Source organism: Felis catus, chromosome D3, assembly GCF_018350175.1.
Source record: "Felis catus isolate Fca126 chromosome D3, F.catus_Fca126_mat1.0, whole genome shotgun sequence".
NCBI lineage: Eukaryota > Metazoa > Chordata > Mammalia > Carnivora > Felidae > Felis > Felis catus.
The window spans coordinates 18,045,630-18,062,950 of record NC_058379.1 but is presented as its reverse complement, the minus strand read 5'-3'; the positions used below and the strand labels follow the sequence as shown (position 1 = coordinate 18,062,950).

Sequence of the window (17,321 nt, the reverse complement as noted above, 5' to 3'; positions counted from 1 at the left end):
GATGGTGGTGATGGTGGTGATGATGATGGTGATGATGGTGATGGTGGTGATGATGGTGGTGATGATGGTGGTGATGGTGGTGATGGTGGTGATGATGATGGTGATGATGGTGGTGATGGTGGTGATGGTGATGGTGGTGATGATAGTGGTGATGATGGTGGTGATGGTGGTGATGATGATGGTGATGATGGTGATGGCAGTGATGATGGTGGTCATGATGGTGATGATGGTGGTGATGATGTTGGTGATGGTGGTAATGGTGATGATGGTGACAATGTTGGTGGTGATAGTGATGATAGTGTAATGATGGTGGTGAAGTGATGGTGATGATGATGGTGAAGAGGAGGATGATAATGGTAGGAAGAGGATGATGATGGTGAGGAGGAGGAGGATGATAGTGATGATGGCAAATGATGGTGATGGTGACAACGGTGATGGCGGTGGTGATGAAGAGGATGGTGACGATGGTAGTAGTGATGGTGATGGTGATGATGGTGGTGATGACAGTGATGGTGATGATGTGGTGGTGACGGTGATAGTGAGGATTATGGTGTTAGTGATGAAGAGGATGATGATGGTGGTGCTGGCGGTAGTGGTGGCAGTGGTGATGAAGATGATGACGATGATGGTGATTATGGTGATGGTGATAATGGTGATGGTGCTGATGATGTGATGGTGGCGGTGGTGATGAAGAGGATGGTGATGGTGATGATGGTGATGATGATAGTGATGATGGTGGTGGTGGTGATGATAATGATATTAGTGGTGGCAAAGATAATGGTGGTGGTGGTGTTGATGATAGCATAATGATGATGGTGAGATGGTGGTGATGATGAAAGTGGTGGTGGTGGTGATGGTGATGATGATGGTGATGATGATGGTGATGATGGTGGTGGTGATGGTGGTGGTGATGGTGGTGGTGATGGTGATGATAATGGTGATGATGGTGGTGGTGATGGTGGTGGCGGTGACGATAATGGTGGTGGTGATGGTGATGATAGTGTAATGATGGTGGTGATGATGGTGGTGATGATGGTGGTGGCGATGGTGGTGGTGGTGATGATGGTGATGGTGGTCATGGTGGTCATGGTGGTGGTGGTGGTGAAGATGGTGGTGATGGTGGTAATCATAGTATAATGATGATGGTGAGCTGGTGGTGATGACGACAATGATGATGGCAATGGTGATGTTGATGGTGGTGGTGGTGACAGTGACCATAGTGACAGGAGCAGTGGACATTGGCTGAGGATTACTCTGGGCCAGGCGCTGTAAGTACCTTGCCCAGGGTCACACACCCCAAAATGAGCAAAGCTGGAATGACAGCCAGGCAATTCTCAGAGCCCACCTTCGTACCCATGATCCTGTGCTCCTCTGAGTAGAGCTAGTCAAACAAGAGACACCCGAGGCGATGCTGTGGCACCTGGTCTCCCCTCACACACAATGCTGGTGGATGAGAACATCCCATGCATTCCTGGAAGGCCCGAGATTCCCAACGTGAGAGAGGGTTCGTGGCTCAAACCCAAGGCCTGTTGTTGGCAGATCTAAGGAGGCAATGACTGGGGAGGGGGCAGGCAACGGTTGGGAGCAGTGGCTTTACTCCCAGGCTGATCCGACTCAGCTCCAGGATCTACAGTGTGGCAGTCACATGCCACTGGGCAAGTCCTTGTCCTGCTCTGCAAAACGGAGCTGGGACTGGGTCTGAGCTAATGGGTGAGACGGGGATGAAAGGAGACAGTGAACGTCAAGGTCTTCATGCAGCGCCTGGCCCATGGTGAGCCATGAAACACGCACCATTATCCTGTTATTACTGTTCTTACTACTGACGCTGCTGTAGGACTTACTCTGCTTTCTCCTCTGTATTTTTTTGCTGGAGGAAACTCGATCCTGCTGGTGTGATAGACACCAGCTCACACTTCTGGAGAAAATTGTGATTGATGTAAGAGGCCCATGATCAAAACTCGAAAAACATGACAATCCCAGCAGGGGCTGATGAGATCCTCGGAAGCAGCCCACAGAAGGGCCACCCAGTGCGCTCCTTTAGTATTTTTAGTTTGCAATTAACGTGTTTTGGAAACCACTTTAGAGTCACAGAGAAGTTGCAAGCGTAGTTCAGAGAGCTCCCTCAGACCCTTCCTGCAGCTTCCCTTGACATTAACATCTTACAGGGCTACGGTGCATTTGTCAGAAGGAAGAAACGAACACTGACGCAATACTATTTACTAAATCCCAGACTTTTTTTTAAGTTTTTAAATTTATTTTTTAAGAGAGAGAGAGAGAGAGAGAGAGAGAGAGAGAGAGAGAGAGAGAGAGCACGCTCAGGCTTGCCAGAACAGGGGAGGGACAGAGAGAGAAGGAGAGAGATACTTCCAAGCAGACTCCGCGCTGCCAGTGCAGAGCCCAACGCAGGGCTCGAACTCACGAACCGTGGGATCATGACCTGAGACGAAACCATTGAGTCGGATGCCCAACCAACCGAGCCTAAACCCCAGACTTTTGATTCAGATTTCCCCAGTTTTTCCAGCCGTGCTGTTGCAGGGCTCAGTCCAGCCAACTATGTTGTATTTAGTCTTTCCATATTTTTCAAAAACACTTACGAGCTGATCGATTATATCCTATTTTTTTCTGAGCACACAAATAACATATGCTGCTTTGGAGAGCATTTTCCACATTCTAGAAAGGCACAAAGTTGGAAAGTTACAAAGATGACTGTGAACAGTTTGTGGACACTCAATCTTACTGCTCTTGGAGAGCACACACACACACATACCTAATTTTATCACAACCACAGCCCTTAAGGGTGCACACCTATCTCCAGTTACCTTTTTCACTTAAGGATATAATGCCGACACCTTTCCACCTGAGTGCAGCGGCATTCTGCTTTCGAAAAGTCTTTCTTTCCTGACTCTGGAAGCAATACGTTGTGGAAAAAAAAAAAAAAAAGCCTAAAATCTCAGAGGATTTCTCCCTTCCTCTCTCCAAAGACAACAAGAATGAAACCATAATGTAAAGTTTTGTATGTATTCCATGCGTATACACACACCTACATTCAAATGCATACACATGCACACAGGCATGTGATTCCAAGAAGAGAATCACACTAAACATGTTTTCCATTTTACTTTGGGTTTTTTTAGGTTTATTTATCTATTTTGAAAGAGAGAGAGAGAGAGAGAGAAGGCATGTGCAAGTGGGGGCAGGACAGAGAGAGGGAGAGAGAGAATCCCAAGCAGGCTCCGTGCTGTCAGCACAAAGCCCTATGGGGGGAAGGGGGGGAGCTTGAGCCCACGAACTGTGAGACCACGACCTGAGCCAAAACCAAGAGTTGGACACTTCACTGCCTGAGCCACCCAGGCGCCCCTGTTTTGCTTTATTTAAAAAAAAATTAACAATATGTTGTGTGCCTATGCACATTCTTTTTAACAGGCAGGTCATATGTCATAACGTCAATATATACAAATGTATATACAATCCTGATCTACATAATAGTTTATTTAACCAACCCTGTTGGTAGACATTCTGGGTTTTCCAGTTTTCCCTTTTACAAACCATGCTGCAGTGGGCTTTGTGGCCAGATAGCTCTTCATATTGGCTGGAATGTTTTTCTAGGATGACGTTTCTAGAAGTAGTATGTGCTGCCTTTACTAAGCTTGGCTGTGGACCCTCCCCCTTCCCAGACACCCCCACACGAGGACAACTGCAGGGTGCACTCATTCCTTCGTCCCCTCCCCTTTTCTCCTCTTTCAGATACTTTCATGGTGGAAGACGCGGTAGAAGCCATTGGGTTTGGAAAATTTCAATGGAAGCTGTCGGTGCTCACGGGCTTGGCCTGGGCAAGTATTTGTGGGCGTGGTGACCTCACCTTCAGTCTCCAAGACCCCCTCCCCCCCCCCCCCCCCCCGCCCCGGGATGCTCAAGTGGGTTCTAGGGGCTGTACAGAAGGACATAGTTGTCTCCACCTGAAGCCTTTGCTTGAATCAATAAAAGTTTGTGTTGCATGACCCTGGTGATCTGAAGATCTGCCCTTGGGGGTAGTTTGGGTGTGGTTGGCGATGGCCCTCAAGGTGGCTTTGAAGCTTCTGGCTAAAAAGTGGTTCTCAACCCTTTGGGGCTCGGGGTTGCTATAAGATTACGGTGTCATCTGTGGAGCTCACCCTAGGTAAACACACACAACTAAAAATGTGCTTTCTGCTTCGAGAGGCTCATGGTCCCTTGTTAAAAATCCCCTAATCTTCCTCTAGCACAGCGCAGCTAGACCTTTTTTTTTTTAATGTTTATTTTTGAGGGAGAGACAGAGCGCGATGGGGGAGGGACAGAGAGAGGGGGAGACACAGAAGCCAAAGAAGGCTCCAGGCTCTGAGCTGTCAGCACAGAGCCGGACGTGGGGCTCAAACCCACAAACTGTGAGTTCATGACCTGAGCCGAAGTCAGACGCTTCACCGACCGAGCCACCCAGGTGCCCCTGCAGCTAGACCCTTAACACAGCGGAAATGGATTTTTGTGAATGCTGCATGACCTATTTTTTCAAATGGATCTCTAATTTCCCCACCTCATTCCTCCCTCCTAATTTGAAAAGCCTCCCATATTATCCATCACATTCCCGTGGCTACACGGGGCTGCTTCTGAACTCTCATTTCTGTCTAGTCTCATAAAGGTACCATGGTGTGTGATCACTGGAGCTTCCTAGTATGTGTTAATTATTAGAAGGTCATACTTGTTAACGGAACTGACAATTCTGCATGAACAATGACCTATAAACCAAAGCCAAGCTAGTCTTTAACTGAGCCAACGAAAAAAGATCATGGTCTGTCTGCCTCTACGAAAAAGTTTTTCTGGGGTTTTAGAAGCATAATAACATTTCCCCACTTCGTTTGGGGGGGAGGGGCGCCTCTGTTTCTTCAACACAGAAACACGCAGAGAGAATGTTACACGCCCCTTTGTCAATTCCCACATGGTAACATTCTCTTTTAACTACCGGAGTTTGCGGTGTGTTTTGGTGCGTGGTAGGGCGCTCACCAGCGGCCAGTGGAAGAGGGCTTTTCTACGTGCTCTCCTAGGGGTCATGGACTTGGTGAGGGCGCAGCCGCCCCGCCCCCGGCGCCGGGCAGACCCGGGCTGGGCTCACCGTGATTGCTTCCTCCCTGCAGATGGCCGACGCCATGGAAATGATGATCCTGAGTATCCTGGCTCCCCAGCTGCACTGCGAGTGGAGACTCCCCAGCTGGCAGGTTGCGTTGCTGACCTCGGTAGGCACCCCCTTCCCCCCCCCCCCCCACGGGTCTCCTGTGGCCTTCAGGACACCCCCTAGGGTGCTTTGTGGGGTGAAAGGCTCAGGCTGAGCAGGAAAAAAATAAAACCCGGGTTGGAAGCCACTGATCCCAGCTTCCCTAACTCCTGTGTGCACCTCAAACATTGGTGGCAGGTTTGCGGCAAATACTGCTCGCCCCAGGAGTCCCAGGACGTGAGGTCCCAGACATTCTGCTCAGTGGCTGGGAAGCTGGAACCCACTGGGGCATAAACCTTTTAAGCCTCCCGGGAAAAAGGAGATGCCGGTTCCTCCCACGTCCAGGAAGATCTGAACATTGAAAGGACACAGTACCTGACACATAGGAGGTGTTCCGTAAATGGTAGGGAGCGTTGCTCCCTGGCATGGAGGCTTGAAGGAGAGTGAGGGAGAACCCTCCGTATTTGTCAGGGGAGCTCAGCAGCAGCCCTGTACAAGGGAGGGGAACGGCCAGGCTGGATAAGAGGATAATAATGGCACAAAAGCTAATATTTATTAAGCTCTTGCTGTGCAAAGGGCTTTACATATATTGTATGCAATCCATGCATACTATGTATTGTACTCTTTAATCCTCACAACCCTAGGAGGCAGGTACTATTGTTAGCTGAGGAAAATGAGGCACAGAGAGGTTAAGTCACTCACGAAAGGTCACACAGCCTAGCCACTGGCAAAGTACAGTAATTGCTAGCTAGGAGCACCTCCAAGAATGCTGTAACTGTTCTGGAATGGCCTGAGTGCCTTCAGCAACCAGGACTGGTCCGATACCAGCAGTAAAGTTGTACAGCCTTGTGGGAGGAGTTTATGAAACTCCAGTGTTTTGCGGTTTAGTCACCTAGACGTGTGACCTTGAGTGAGGCACTTTCCGGCTCTATTTCATCACCTGCAAAACGGAGGTGATAACGCCTGTTTTCCTGCCAACAGCAAAATGCGTACAGTGCCTAGCACACGGTAGGGGATGAATAATTGAGACTTCTTTCTCACCTTCCTGATTTTCACTGATTCCCCCCTCAAGCATACCCACAGGTCTGTGTGTTTGCAACTGGGAGACTTTCTCGTCTTTTGTCATTTGGTTCCGCAACAATCACCACTTACCGAGCTCTCGAGCTCTCGTGTTATCTTTTTAACCTTCTCAACCCTGTGAGAGAGGTGCTCTTCTCACTCCCGGTTCACAGATATGGAAACTAAGGCTCAGAGAGGTGTGGTGACCTGCCCAAGCTCCCACAGCCCATAAGAGGCTCTGCTGGGCCAAGAGCGCTCCCTTGGGGGAGAAAAACTGGGGGAAATGTGGGGGGGATGCTTAATTCTTCTGGGGCACAAGGATAGCACATCATTAAGGCAGCATTTCACCCCAAGACAGCAGTCGTCAAACATTTTTTGCTCTTGGTCGTTTAGAAGAGATTTTTCTAAAAACTAGGCCGGTCCCGGGACTTTTATAGGTTTTAAAATTGACATTCAGTGTCTTTATTTTCTTTTCCTTTTTACTTCTTTTCAAAGTTATTTATTTCTCCTGAGAGACAGCACACGTTGGGGAGGGGCAGAGAGAGCGGGAGACAGAATCCCAAGCAGGCTCTGAGCTGTCGGCACAGAGCCTGACCTGGGGCTCAAACTCAGGAGGCCACGAGATCAGAACCTGAGCTGAAACCAAGAGTTGGACGCTCAACCCGACTGAGCCACCCAGGCACCCCTACTTTTTTTTTTTTTTACTTTTCAAAAAACGTTTTATTTATTTAGAGAGTGAGCGCAAGTGGGGGAGGGGCAGGGAGAGAATCCCAAGCAGGCACTGAGCTGTGAACAGAGCTCAGTCTCACAAACCATGAGATCATGACCTCAGCCAAAATCAAGAGTCAGCACTTAAAGTACTGAGCCACCCACGGGTTCCACCTGCTTTTTGATTTTTGATTTTTTTACTTTTTTTTTGACATGAAATGTTTTTGAATTGTAGGTTGCAGATGCTATGATTTCTGGTGTATTGCAAATCTAAAACTAAATAAAATTTCAAATCACTTTTTCAGATGTGTCCAATGGAATTGAACTAGTTATCTGATACCCACCACACCATGTTTTAAAATAACATGAATAAGGCCTTCAGAAGCACTTGGAGGGGCGCCTGGGTGGCTCAGTCGGTTGAGCGTCCGACTTCGGCTCAGGTCATGATCTCTGGTCCATGGGTTCGAGCCCTGCGTTGGGCTCTGTGCTGACAGCTCAGAGCCTGGAGCCTGTTTCAGATTCTGTGTCTCCCTCTCTCTCTGCCCCTCTCCCTCTCGTGCTCTGTCTCTCTCTCTCTCTTAAGAATAAATAAATGTTTGGGGCGCCTGGGTGGCTCAGTCGGTTAAGCGGCCGACTTCGGGTCAGGTCACGATCTCACGGTCCATGAGTTCGAGCCCCGCGTCGGGTTCTGTGCTGACAGCTCAGAGCCTGGAGCCTGTTTCAGATTCTGTGTCTCCCTCTCTCTGACCCTCCCCCGTTCATGCTCTGTCTCTCTCTGTCTCAAAAATAAATAAACGTTAAAAAAAAATTTAAAAAAAAAGAATAAATAAATGTTAAAAAAAAGAAGTATTTGGAGATTCTGCATTGCCTTGTTTGCTTCTCGAGCTGGCATTTCCCTTCCATTTCTCCCTGTTTTCTCGTAGCCGTGTTTTGCTTTGCTCGAAAGCGTATCATTTATCACCTGTCGGAATTTTCTGGGACAAAATCTATAAATTTTAAATTATTGTTTTTAATTTTTCTGAGCTCATAAGGTTCTAAGTATTGAAATTTTTCTCCTGCACTGAGTTATTGTGATAATTTTTAGTAACGTGCAACAGATCAAAACAAGAAGGAATTAATGCTGATAAATATTATTAAACACAAGTGGTTTTTTTCTCAGGAATGTACCTCTTTTTTTTTTTTAATTTTTTTTTTTCATTTATTTTTGGGACAGAGAGAGACAGAGCATGAACGGGGGAGGGGCAGAGAGAGAGGGAGACACAGAATCGGAAACAGGCTCCAGGCTCGGAGCCATCAGCCCAGAGCCCGATGCGGGGCTCGAACTCACGGACCGCGAGATCGTGACCTGGCTGAAGTCGGACGCTTAACTGACTGCGCCACCCAGGCACCCCAGGAATGTACCTCTTAATGAGGGGTACGCAGTATCCCCAATTATGTCACGTATTCTTGGGTGATTACTTTCTGCTAAAATGAGACAGGGCTTGGCAACAGTTTCGTTCCCGTTTTCCATTTTTACTGAATGGATGTAAATATGAAGAGCTTTGTTTGCATATAAAAATTGAGGGGGGGGGGCTGAAGGCCTTGTGGAATAATCCATAAACCAATGCCACCTGGTTTTTTCAACAACTTCCGAGCTACATGCTGACGAGCACACAGCAATCGCTCGTCAAAGATTATTTTTAGTGATCTAATTTGCTGACAGCTTGATTAGGCTCTCTTTCAATTTGGTTAAAAATAATAAAAAGGAATTGGAAACTGAATGACTTGCAAAAGCATTTGTAACTGTGTCATTGGTGTCCCTTTTGAGGTGTCCTGGGGGGTTTAACCTCAGAGCCCTGCGCTGCGAGGGGTACCGCAGAGGCTGGGGCAGCGAGAAGTGGGAAGGGGGTGCTTGTGAAAGGGAGGTGAGGCAGGGAACAGGCGAGCGCCCTAGCCTGTTCTCAGGAAAGAGTGTGTATGGAAGCTGAGGACCTGGAAGATATTTTCTTTAAAGTAGCCAGGGCAGGGGGCGGGGCGCCTGGGTGGCTCAGTCAGTTGAGCATCCTACTGCAGCTCACGTCATGATCTTGTGGTTTGTGAGTTCGAGCCCCGCATCGGGCTCTGTGCTGACAGCTCGGAGCCCAGAGCCTGCTTCGGATCCTGTGCCTCCCTCTCTCCCTGCCCCTCCCCTGCTCATTCTCTGTCTCTCTCTCTCTCTCAAAAATAAATAAATATTGTAGAAAATTAAAAAATAAATAAAGTAGCCATGGCGGGGCACCTGGGTGGCTCAGTCAGTTGAGCATCTGACTCTAGGTTTCAGCTCAGGTCACCATCTCACGGTCCATGGGTCCCCACGTTTGGTTCTGCACTGGCAGCTCAGAGTCAGCTTGGGATATTCTCTCTCTCTGTCTCTCTCTCTCTGTGTCTCTCTGCCCCTCCCCTGCTTGCATTGTCTCTGTCTCTCTCCAAATAAAGAAATAAAACTTAAAAAAAATTTTTTTAAGTAAAAGTAGCCATGTCTGCTCCTCCCTTGGAGTGCCTGCCTCTGTGTAGCCCCTGTTTGCAGCCCGCTGCCCGAGGACATGCCTGAAGGAGTGGCTTTTGGGTCAGACAGCACTGGGCAGTGCCCTCACCTCTTTGGGCCTCAGTTACCTTGTCTGCAAAATGGGGATGATACCGGCACCCACCTCGTAGGCTGCCGCGAACATTAGGTAAGACGTCAGTATAAAGAGGTTAGTGTGCTGTCCCACTCTTGGTGAGGACGAGGCATGAGAGTTTAGGGTTTAGGACCTGGCTCTCCCCTCTCCTCCCTGGGATACTGAGCAGGTTTCTTAACCCTCCGAGCCTCAGGCTCCCCGTCTGTAAAATGGGCACGATCATTCAAACCTCATCAGCTCTGTTCAACGATAAACAATGTAACAATGACTTTGCCGGGTACACCAGTGAGCGCTTGGTGAAGGTTCCTCTTGCGAATAGCCTACAGATCTCATTCCAACCTCCTGTCTTCTGTTGTTCATATCCTCCAAACCCTTGATATTTTCTTTTTTTTTTAATTTTTTAAAGTTTATTTATTTTGAGAGAGCGAGAGAGAGCGAGCCAGTGGAGGGGGGGGCGGGGGGGGGGCAGAGAGAGAGGAGGACACAGGATCCCAAGCAGGCTCTGTGCTGACAGCAGAGATCCTGACATGGGGCTCAGACTCCCAAACCGGGAGATCATGACGTGAGCTGAAGTCAGATGCTTAACCGACTGAGCCACCCAGGTGCCCCTACCTTTGATATTTTCTCAGCAACAGGGTGACACATTTCTTTGATGCACTGAGAGGTTGGTTCGATGCTAGCTAGCTCTACAGCTATACTGCCTGATTCCAGCCTGTCCCGCCTACACCTGGGTGACCCTGGCCAAGGGACCTGCCCTCTCTGAGTCTCGGTTTTCTCCTCTGTAAAATGGGGCCCATGGTATCATCCACCCCACAGGATTGTTGTCAGGCTTAAAGGGTCACATGAGCGCGTAGAATACTGTTCGCACCTTGACAGGCTCTCAGCCGATGTTGGCTCATTAGTATTACTGGGATGTGATGTCACAGGCTCAATCCGTTGTTCCCTTTCTCTGTGATGCTCCGTGTCAGTGTTTAACAGAAGCTGTCTTTCCATCCACAGGTAGTCTTTGTGGGCATGATGTCCAGTTCCACCCTCTGGGGAAACATCTCAGACCAGTACGGCCGGAAAACAGTAAGGCGACCTCTCCTAAGCGCATGTCCTCCGGGTTAATCTCCATGGTGACGCTGACAGGTGGCAAGCCAGCGCTCTGCTTAGCGTTTGGGAGGCCCGATTAGCTCTGTTGAAATGCAATGAGAAGACATGGCTCTGAGGCCATCGAAATCCCACATTCCTCGTGGGGCCCGAGAGTGCACGTTTCAGAACGCAGAAGATGAGCTTTGGGTGCCCTCTCCGGTCCCCTTGGCACCCCCCATCCCCTTACACCAGGCTGGGGGCAGGCAAGGGCTGGTAGATGAAGACCTCAACTTTCTTGCCCTCAAGTGACTCATCCGTCAATCCCAGCAGGATTGAGCTCTGGGGCCCACCGTGGGAACCTGCTCATGAAGGTACCCTGAATTGTCTGCCTGCCCCACCCCTCCCGGGATCACCACCCAAATAAACTAGAATTCTTGTGTCAGGGTCTGCTGCTGGGGAGGCCCAGCCTAAGGCACGACATGAAATGGATTTGCAAGCAAGAAGCAAGAAGGGAACTTACAGGTCTGGCATTGCCATGAGCTCTTAACTGTTTTGTTACTTCATGGTCCCCTTTGTATTTTATGCTGCTCGTGTTTTGCGGGGCTTCGCTTGGGTTCTTTGATACCTTCAGTGTGTGCGTGCGAACTTAGGCCTGATGGGAGAAAAGGTCTGTGTAGATCCAAGCAGGCTTTACTTGGTTAAGTGCCTTGCTCGGGAAAAGCCGCCCCTGCTGTTGCGCAATCCTGGGTGATCGCACCCCCTGACTGCTTTATCGTCCTCTTCAGCCTGCGGGTTCCTCAAAGGCAGGGTGGTATAGTGGTTACGTGCTTGGGCTCTGGAATCAGGTGGACCTGGGTTTAGTCCCTGGGTTTAGTCCCCTGCCACTCCTGGCTGTGTGACCTCAGGTAAGCGATTGACCTCTCTGAGCATCGATCTCCTCAAACATGTAAAGAAAAAATAGCAGCGTCTACATTGGAGGGTTAATTGAGATCCCGAGTATGAATGGCTTTGTAGAACGCCAGGCACATCAGCGACACAGGACGCATGTCAGCTGGCATCGCAGTGATAGCATTTCTGACAAATTCCCAGGTGATGCTGTTGCCACGGCTTATCTGGGGCCCGTACTTTGAGAACTATTGGCTTAGACTAGTTTAGGCTCTCTAAACCAGCTTAGAATTCTGTTAGGAAGGAAGACGGGAGATAGGGATGCCGAGTAGGTAATAGGCAGGGCCCACTGTAACCCGCATGCCATGAGCTGCAAAGAAAACAGTGGCTTGTATGGCAGGCCCTATACCAACCACGATACGTGCTTGGTGCTATTATTGTTCTGATTTTACAGAAGGGGAAACCGAGGCACAGAGCATGGGCAGTTTGCCCAAGGCCACTTAGCTTGTGTGTCACAGGGCCAGGTCTTACTCTTTCTGAGTCTAGACTCTTCCCTTAACTGTGATGCCAGCGGCTTGAACGTGTAGGTGCTCAATCAATAAATGTTGCCTCGATGAGTGAATGAATGAATGAATGAATGAATGAGTGGCTGAACAGTGCAGTCCGGCTGCAGCCCCTCCCACTGTGGCTGGGCCGGAAACATGTGGGCCAGCAGGCACCTGGGAGACGTTGACTAATAAAACCACCAAGAAGTGGCTGGGGCAGGACCAGAGGCAGCCAGGCTGGGAAACCAACAGTGGCCATTGTAGCTCGGGGACTCTTGGTTGGTTTTAGAGACCGGGGAGGTCAGTGGGGATGACCTCTCCAGCCTCCGAAAGAGGACAGAAGCTGGATTACTCTGGTCTCCAGGAAGTAGCTCCCTAAACTCTGCCCCATACACACCCTCCCACCCGCTTCCTTTTTCTGGAGGGTGTAAGTCATTGCTTTAAGGATTTTCTGGCTGGAAGATAGAACAGACCAGAGCTGGGGTGGGGGTGGGGGCGGAGGAAGGGAAAGATAGAGGGAAGGAGGAAGGAAGGGAGGGAGGACGGACGGAAGGAGCACCCCTTAAAATAAAACAGAGCCATTTCTTGGGCAGAATTGCAGCAGTTAAAGGAGTCGTAAATGTGTGGCTGAGGCAGCACCTAACATTGGCCCTCGCACTTTTCAAATAATCGAAGGAAAAAGCTCTTCTAAAGTCTTCACGTGGCTTCTTCCTGCGCAGACTGGGCACGGGGTGGACGACCTGTCCCACTGTCTCTGGCTAAAGAACAGTTTTTATTGACTTGCCCCTGAGGCCAACAGGCATATGCACAAAAAATGCAGGAACCCATAACAAGGAACTTTCCTCTGCCCCAAATTCTATTACTCAATTGCTGAATCACGAAGCCATGAGGAGTACAAGGGGAAAGAAGTGAAAATACCTGAATCTGGGGCCTGGGTCTGCCCCCAGGGTGACTCAAGTTATCCCGCCCTTCTTGGGGCCTCGGTTTCTTTATCTATGTCAGAGGAGATTGGATTCAATAATAACTGACAGTGATAGCTACCATTTACAGAATTCCCCAAACTGAAGGGCAAATGGGTTTGTCGTCCCTTGTGTCTGTTCTAATCGCTCAGTAGGGGATGCCAGACGCATGGATTTGAGGAGTCAGAAGGCTCAGTGGGACGGTGCTGTGATCGATTAGTGATGTCTGCCAGGGGCACAGGACAGGAGGATGGATCAGTGAGTGCAGTATACCCCTTGAGGGAGGTGGCTGTGCCTGCTTTGCTCACTGGGGTGGGCTGGCATTTGGCAGGGCCTTATAGCAACCACTCCTCGTCAATACTTCGCGAGTGGCTGAACAGGATGGATGAAAATCAAATCTCCTTGTTGCCACTTTCTGCTTCTCTCTCATCCTCTCCAGACCAGCAAGTGACTTTACTGATGAGTGTTCTTTCTTTATGGAAAGTCCACAAAGGTCATTAGCTTGTGATCCCCGGGAAGAGGGTGTTCACTCTGTCATTAATGTCAGTCGTGCCTACGGTGTTCCCAGGAGGTAGCCCTATAGGACGTAGATGTCTTCATTTTTCTGATTGGTCTCAGAGGAGAAAACTATGGCTTATATTTTAAAGTGATTTGTAGGGACACCTGGGTGGCTCAGTTGGTTAAGCATTGGACTTCGGCTCAGGTCACGACCTCACAGTTCGTGAGTTCGAGCCCCACATCGGGCTCTGTGCTGACAGCTCGGAGCCTGGAGCCTGCTTCGGATTCTGTGTCTCCCTCTCTCTCTGCCCCTCCCCTGCTCATGCTTGCTCTCATGCTCTCTCTCTCTCTCTCTCTCTCTCTCAAAAATAAACATTAAAAAAAAGAAAATTAAAAAAAATTTTTTTTTTAATTTTAAAAGATTCATAGGTGGGTTTTCAGTAATGCCATTTACTGAATCTTGTGAGTCCTGAACACATTTTGGCAACTTCTAGAACAGTAGTTCTCAACGGGGGAGGGGGTGGGCAGGTTTTGTCTCCCCCTTCCTCCCAGGGGACCCTCAGCAAGGTCTGGAGACGTTTGTGGCTATCACAAGTCAGGGGAGGGGTGCTCCTGGCATCTAGTGAGTAGAGGTCAGAGATCCTGCTCGATACCCCAAAGTGCACAGGAAGGACAGTCCACACCACGACGAATTGCCAAGTCCAGGATGGGAAGGGTGCCAGGGCTGAGAAACCAGGCGCCCAGAGAGAATGCACGTGTCGTGAAGAATTCATTCTTCACCGACTTACTGCATAGCCGGGGACTGCTCCGCCCTAATTTCCTGTTTACCTCCAGTGCTCACTGGGACACGTGAAATGCTAAGGTGACATCCCTGTGAGAGCACGGGCTCTGAGATCTGACTGCTAAGATTCCAATCCCGGCTCCTCCGCAGACAGGCTGCTGTGTGACCCTGAGCAAGTGACTCAGCCTCCCTGTGCCTCAGTTTCCTCCTCTCTTCATGGGATAAAAATAGCCTCTCTTCCCCAGGGGTGTTCTAGGAGTAAATGGGTCCTTGCACCGAGAGCCCTTGGCACAGAGGAAGCAACTCGTAAACGTCTGGCAGTGTTCCCATCATTTGCCAAGTTCAGGGTGCCGATAAATGGCAGTGCCGGTGTTAAAAATGCCGGTGTGTCTGGCTCCAGAGTCCACATCCTTGGCTGCTGGGAGACATAACTGAGTTATCCCCCGGGATTCAGTTGACCAGTTGGACATTCATCCGTTCCAAAGAGATGAAGCCTGGGTAGAGTGGTCCACGCAAAGCTGGCACGACCAGAGAGGAGAGAAGGCTCCCCCAGACTGCAGGGCCCCCTCCTCCCTGCATGGAATTCTGGCCCAACCGCAGGGAGGACGGATCAGGTTCTAATTATAAAGCCTCTGTAGAACTCCTCCAGAAACCGAGGGTGAGCCGGGCAGCTGGCGAGCTTTAGCAAGTGCCAAGAATCTCCTCCTAGCTCCTTGATCTGCCTCCGCCCAGCTGGGAGGCTTCTGGGAGGGCGTCTGCTCCATGACTTTGCAGGGGAATCACATAAGGGGTTCGGACTCAGTGGGCCACTTTGATTCCCACGGAAGTCTCTACACCCTGCGGGCCTGTGGCAGCCGCAGAAAGGAAGGGCAGCTGCAGGCGTGTGGCCTCGCGGGGATGAAGATACACACCCAGGTTCCTGGTCCCATGCTTCACCCCCTCTGTCGAGCGAGGGAGGCGTGGGCAGGCTTTTTCACTTCTCGGAGCCTCAGTTTCCCCATTTTCCCCTTCCGTAAAATAGGGTTGACAAGAGGAGGAGTTCAGAGGATTGCGGGGAGGGTTATGTAAGAAATGTATGTAATGCACTTAGAACGGTGTCTACTAACGCCTGGTTAGCCCGTGATCCCTGGTAACTATTATCGGCTGTGACTCAGAGAAAACACAGTTTAGAATATGATCAGGTCACTCTCTGGTTCAAAGTCTACAGATCCAGCCTGGGTGGCTCAGTCGCTTGAGCATCCGACTCTTGATTTCGGCTCAGGTCATGATCCCGGGGACGTGGGATCGAGCCCCGTGTCGGGCAGGCTCCACGCTCAGAGTAGAGCCCACTTAGGACTCTCTCTCTGTCTCTCTCTGTCTCTGTCTCTCTCTCTCTCTCTCTCTCTCTCTCCCTTTACCCCCTCCCCCGCTGGCGCTCACTCTCTCTCTCTCAACTAAAATGAAAAAAAAAAATTCAAAGGCTGTAGGTCCATGCCCTCTATGTCATTTATAGGTAAAGGGGGGAAGGAGGGTGACAGGCAGGCAACAGGCCTCTCATCCCCATATTTTGAGGACCCCCAGGCCCCTTTGCCCCGTGACTGTTCTCCCCGTCCTTGTACATGACTGGAGAACACCACCGGGGGCCGAGTAGACGGTCTTCCGAGGCTGAGCAGTGCTCATGACAATGACATCAGCGTGCTCCTTTTGGCAGTTGCAGACCCAGAACCCGAGTGGCAGTAAGACCCTAAGCCTTGGAGCAGCAGCTTGAAGCCTTTGCAGGCTGCAGGTTGTAAACCCGTGAGCCATGAACCGAGTATGGCCTACCCACGTGTTTCATTTAACCCGTACGATAGGGGACAGGATGTGGAATCGGTTGCCTCTGTTTCAAAAATGTATTTTGCATAAAAATAAGGAGTTGTTTTTGTTTGTTTGTTTGCTTTTTGGTTTTGGTGGTTTTTGTTTTTTGTTTTTTTTTTTTTTTTTTTTGCTAATTGGGCGATCTGGCAGCCCAGGGTCCACATTTCGTGATGGCAACTTTGGGCTAGAGGTGAGTAGAGGCCGGCAAGACGGGTCAAGGTCTCTTGCGTTCACTCGGACCCACCTGTCCTTGCTGCATGATACCGTCACATATGTTCTTGGTCAGAGGCAATGGGAACCGCCAAAGGCCCAGGAGGAAGGGAGGGGCTCATTGAAAGTACATCCTGGCATTCGGGGTTGGAAACCCTGACTCCAGTTTTGACTCTGCTGACCTTGGACAAATCGCTAGACTACTTTGACCCTCCCTGCGCTGGTTTGTAAAGTGGGAGTGGAAACAGCAGCCTCTTTCCACCGGCCGCCTGCGAGGACCGGGTGTTAACGACGTGACAATGAATTGCAAAATGCAAATCCAGGTTCTGTGAAGTCAGAGACTCTGACAAAGGCCCATGTTTAGCAAACAGCAAGCACTCAATATATGCATGGCAAAGGGATGAATGAATGAATAACAGCATCTTGACTGCCAGGCACTGACAGGTGCTCCATATATGCATATTGAACAAATGAATGAATGAATGATGCATAACAGTACCTTTAGTTCTGGGCACACAGCAGGTACCCATTACATGTATATTGAATGAATGAATGAATGAATGGTATATAGCATTATCTCTAGTGTCTGGCATACAGCAGGCGCTTGATATACGCTTATTGTTGAATGAATAACTGAATGAGCCAGCTAACGGATGCGTAATGTCTATACTTCTATCTGTAGAGCTTGGCATACAAGGGATGCTCAGTAAGTGAGTATGGAAGGAAGAAAAGGAGACAGAAGAGGGAGACGAAGGAGCCAACGATCCGAAAGGCACGACAGATGTTAGGCAGAATGACAAGTGAGGTTAACGGAAAGCTCAAAGGCCCGGAGACGTTTCTGCAGAGTCCCGAGCAGTGCTCGTGCCTTTGCAGTAGACCTGACGGTCTTCACGAAGGGCTGCTGAGCCC

At 49.7% G+C, this 17,321-nt stretch overlaps 1 protein-coding gene across 2 annotated transcripts in view; it reads left to right on the top strand.

The window, feature by feature from the left end:
- Positions 1–17,321, top strand: part of SVOP (SV2 related protein) — an 80,294-nt gene that overhangs the window by 20,312 nt on the left and 42,661 nt on the right. For both annotated transcript variants that reach the window (XM_023241512.2, XM_023241511.2), the window contains exons 3-5: positions 3,745–3,830; positions 5,145–5,243; positions 10,624–10,695. In XM_023241512.2, coding sequence (XP_023097280.1) covers positions 3,745–3,830; positions 5,145–5,243; positions 10,624–10,695 — 257 coding nt within the window. The remainder of the gene's footprint in view (positions 1–3,744; positions 3,831–5,144; positions 5,244–10,623; positions 10,696–17,321) is intronic.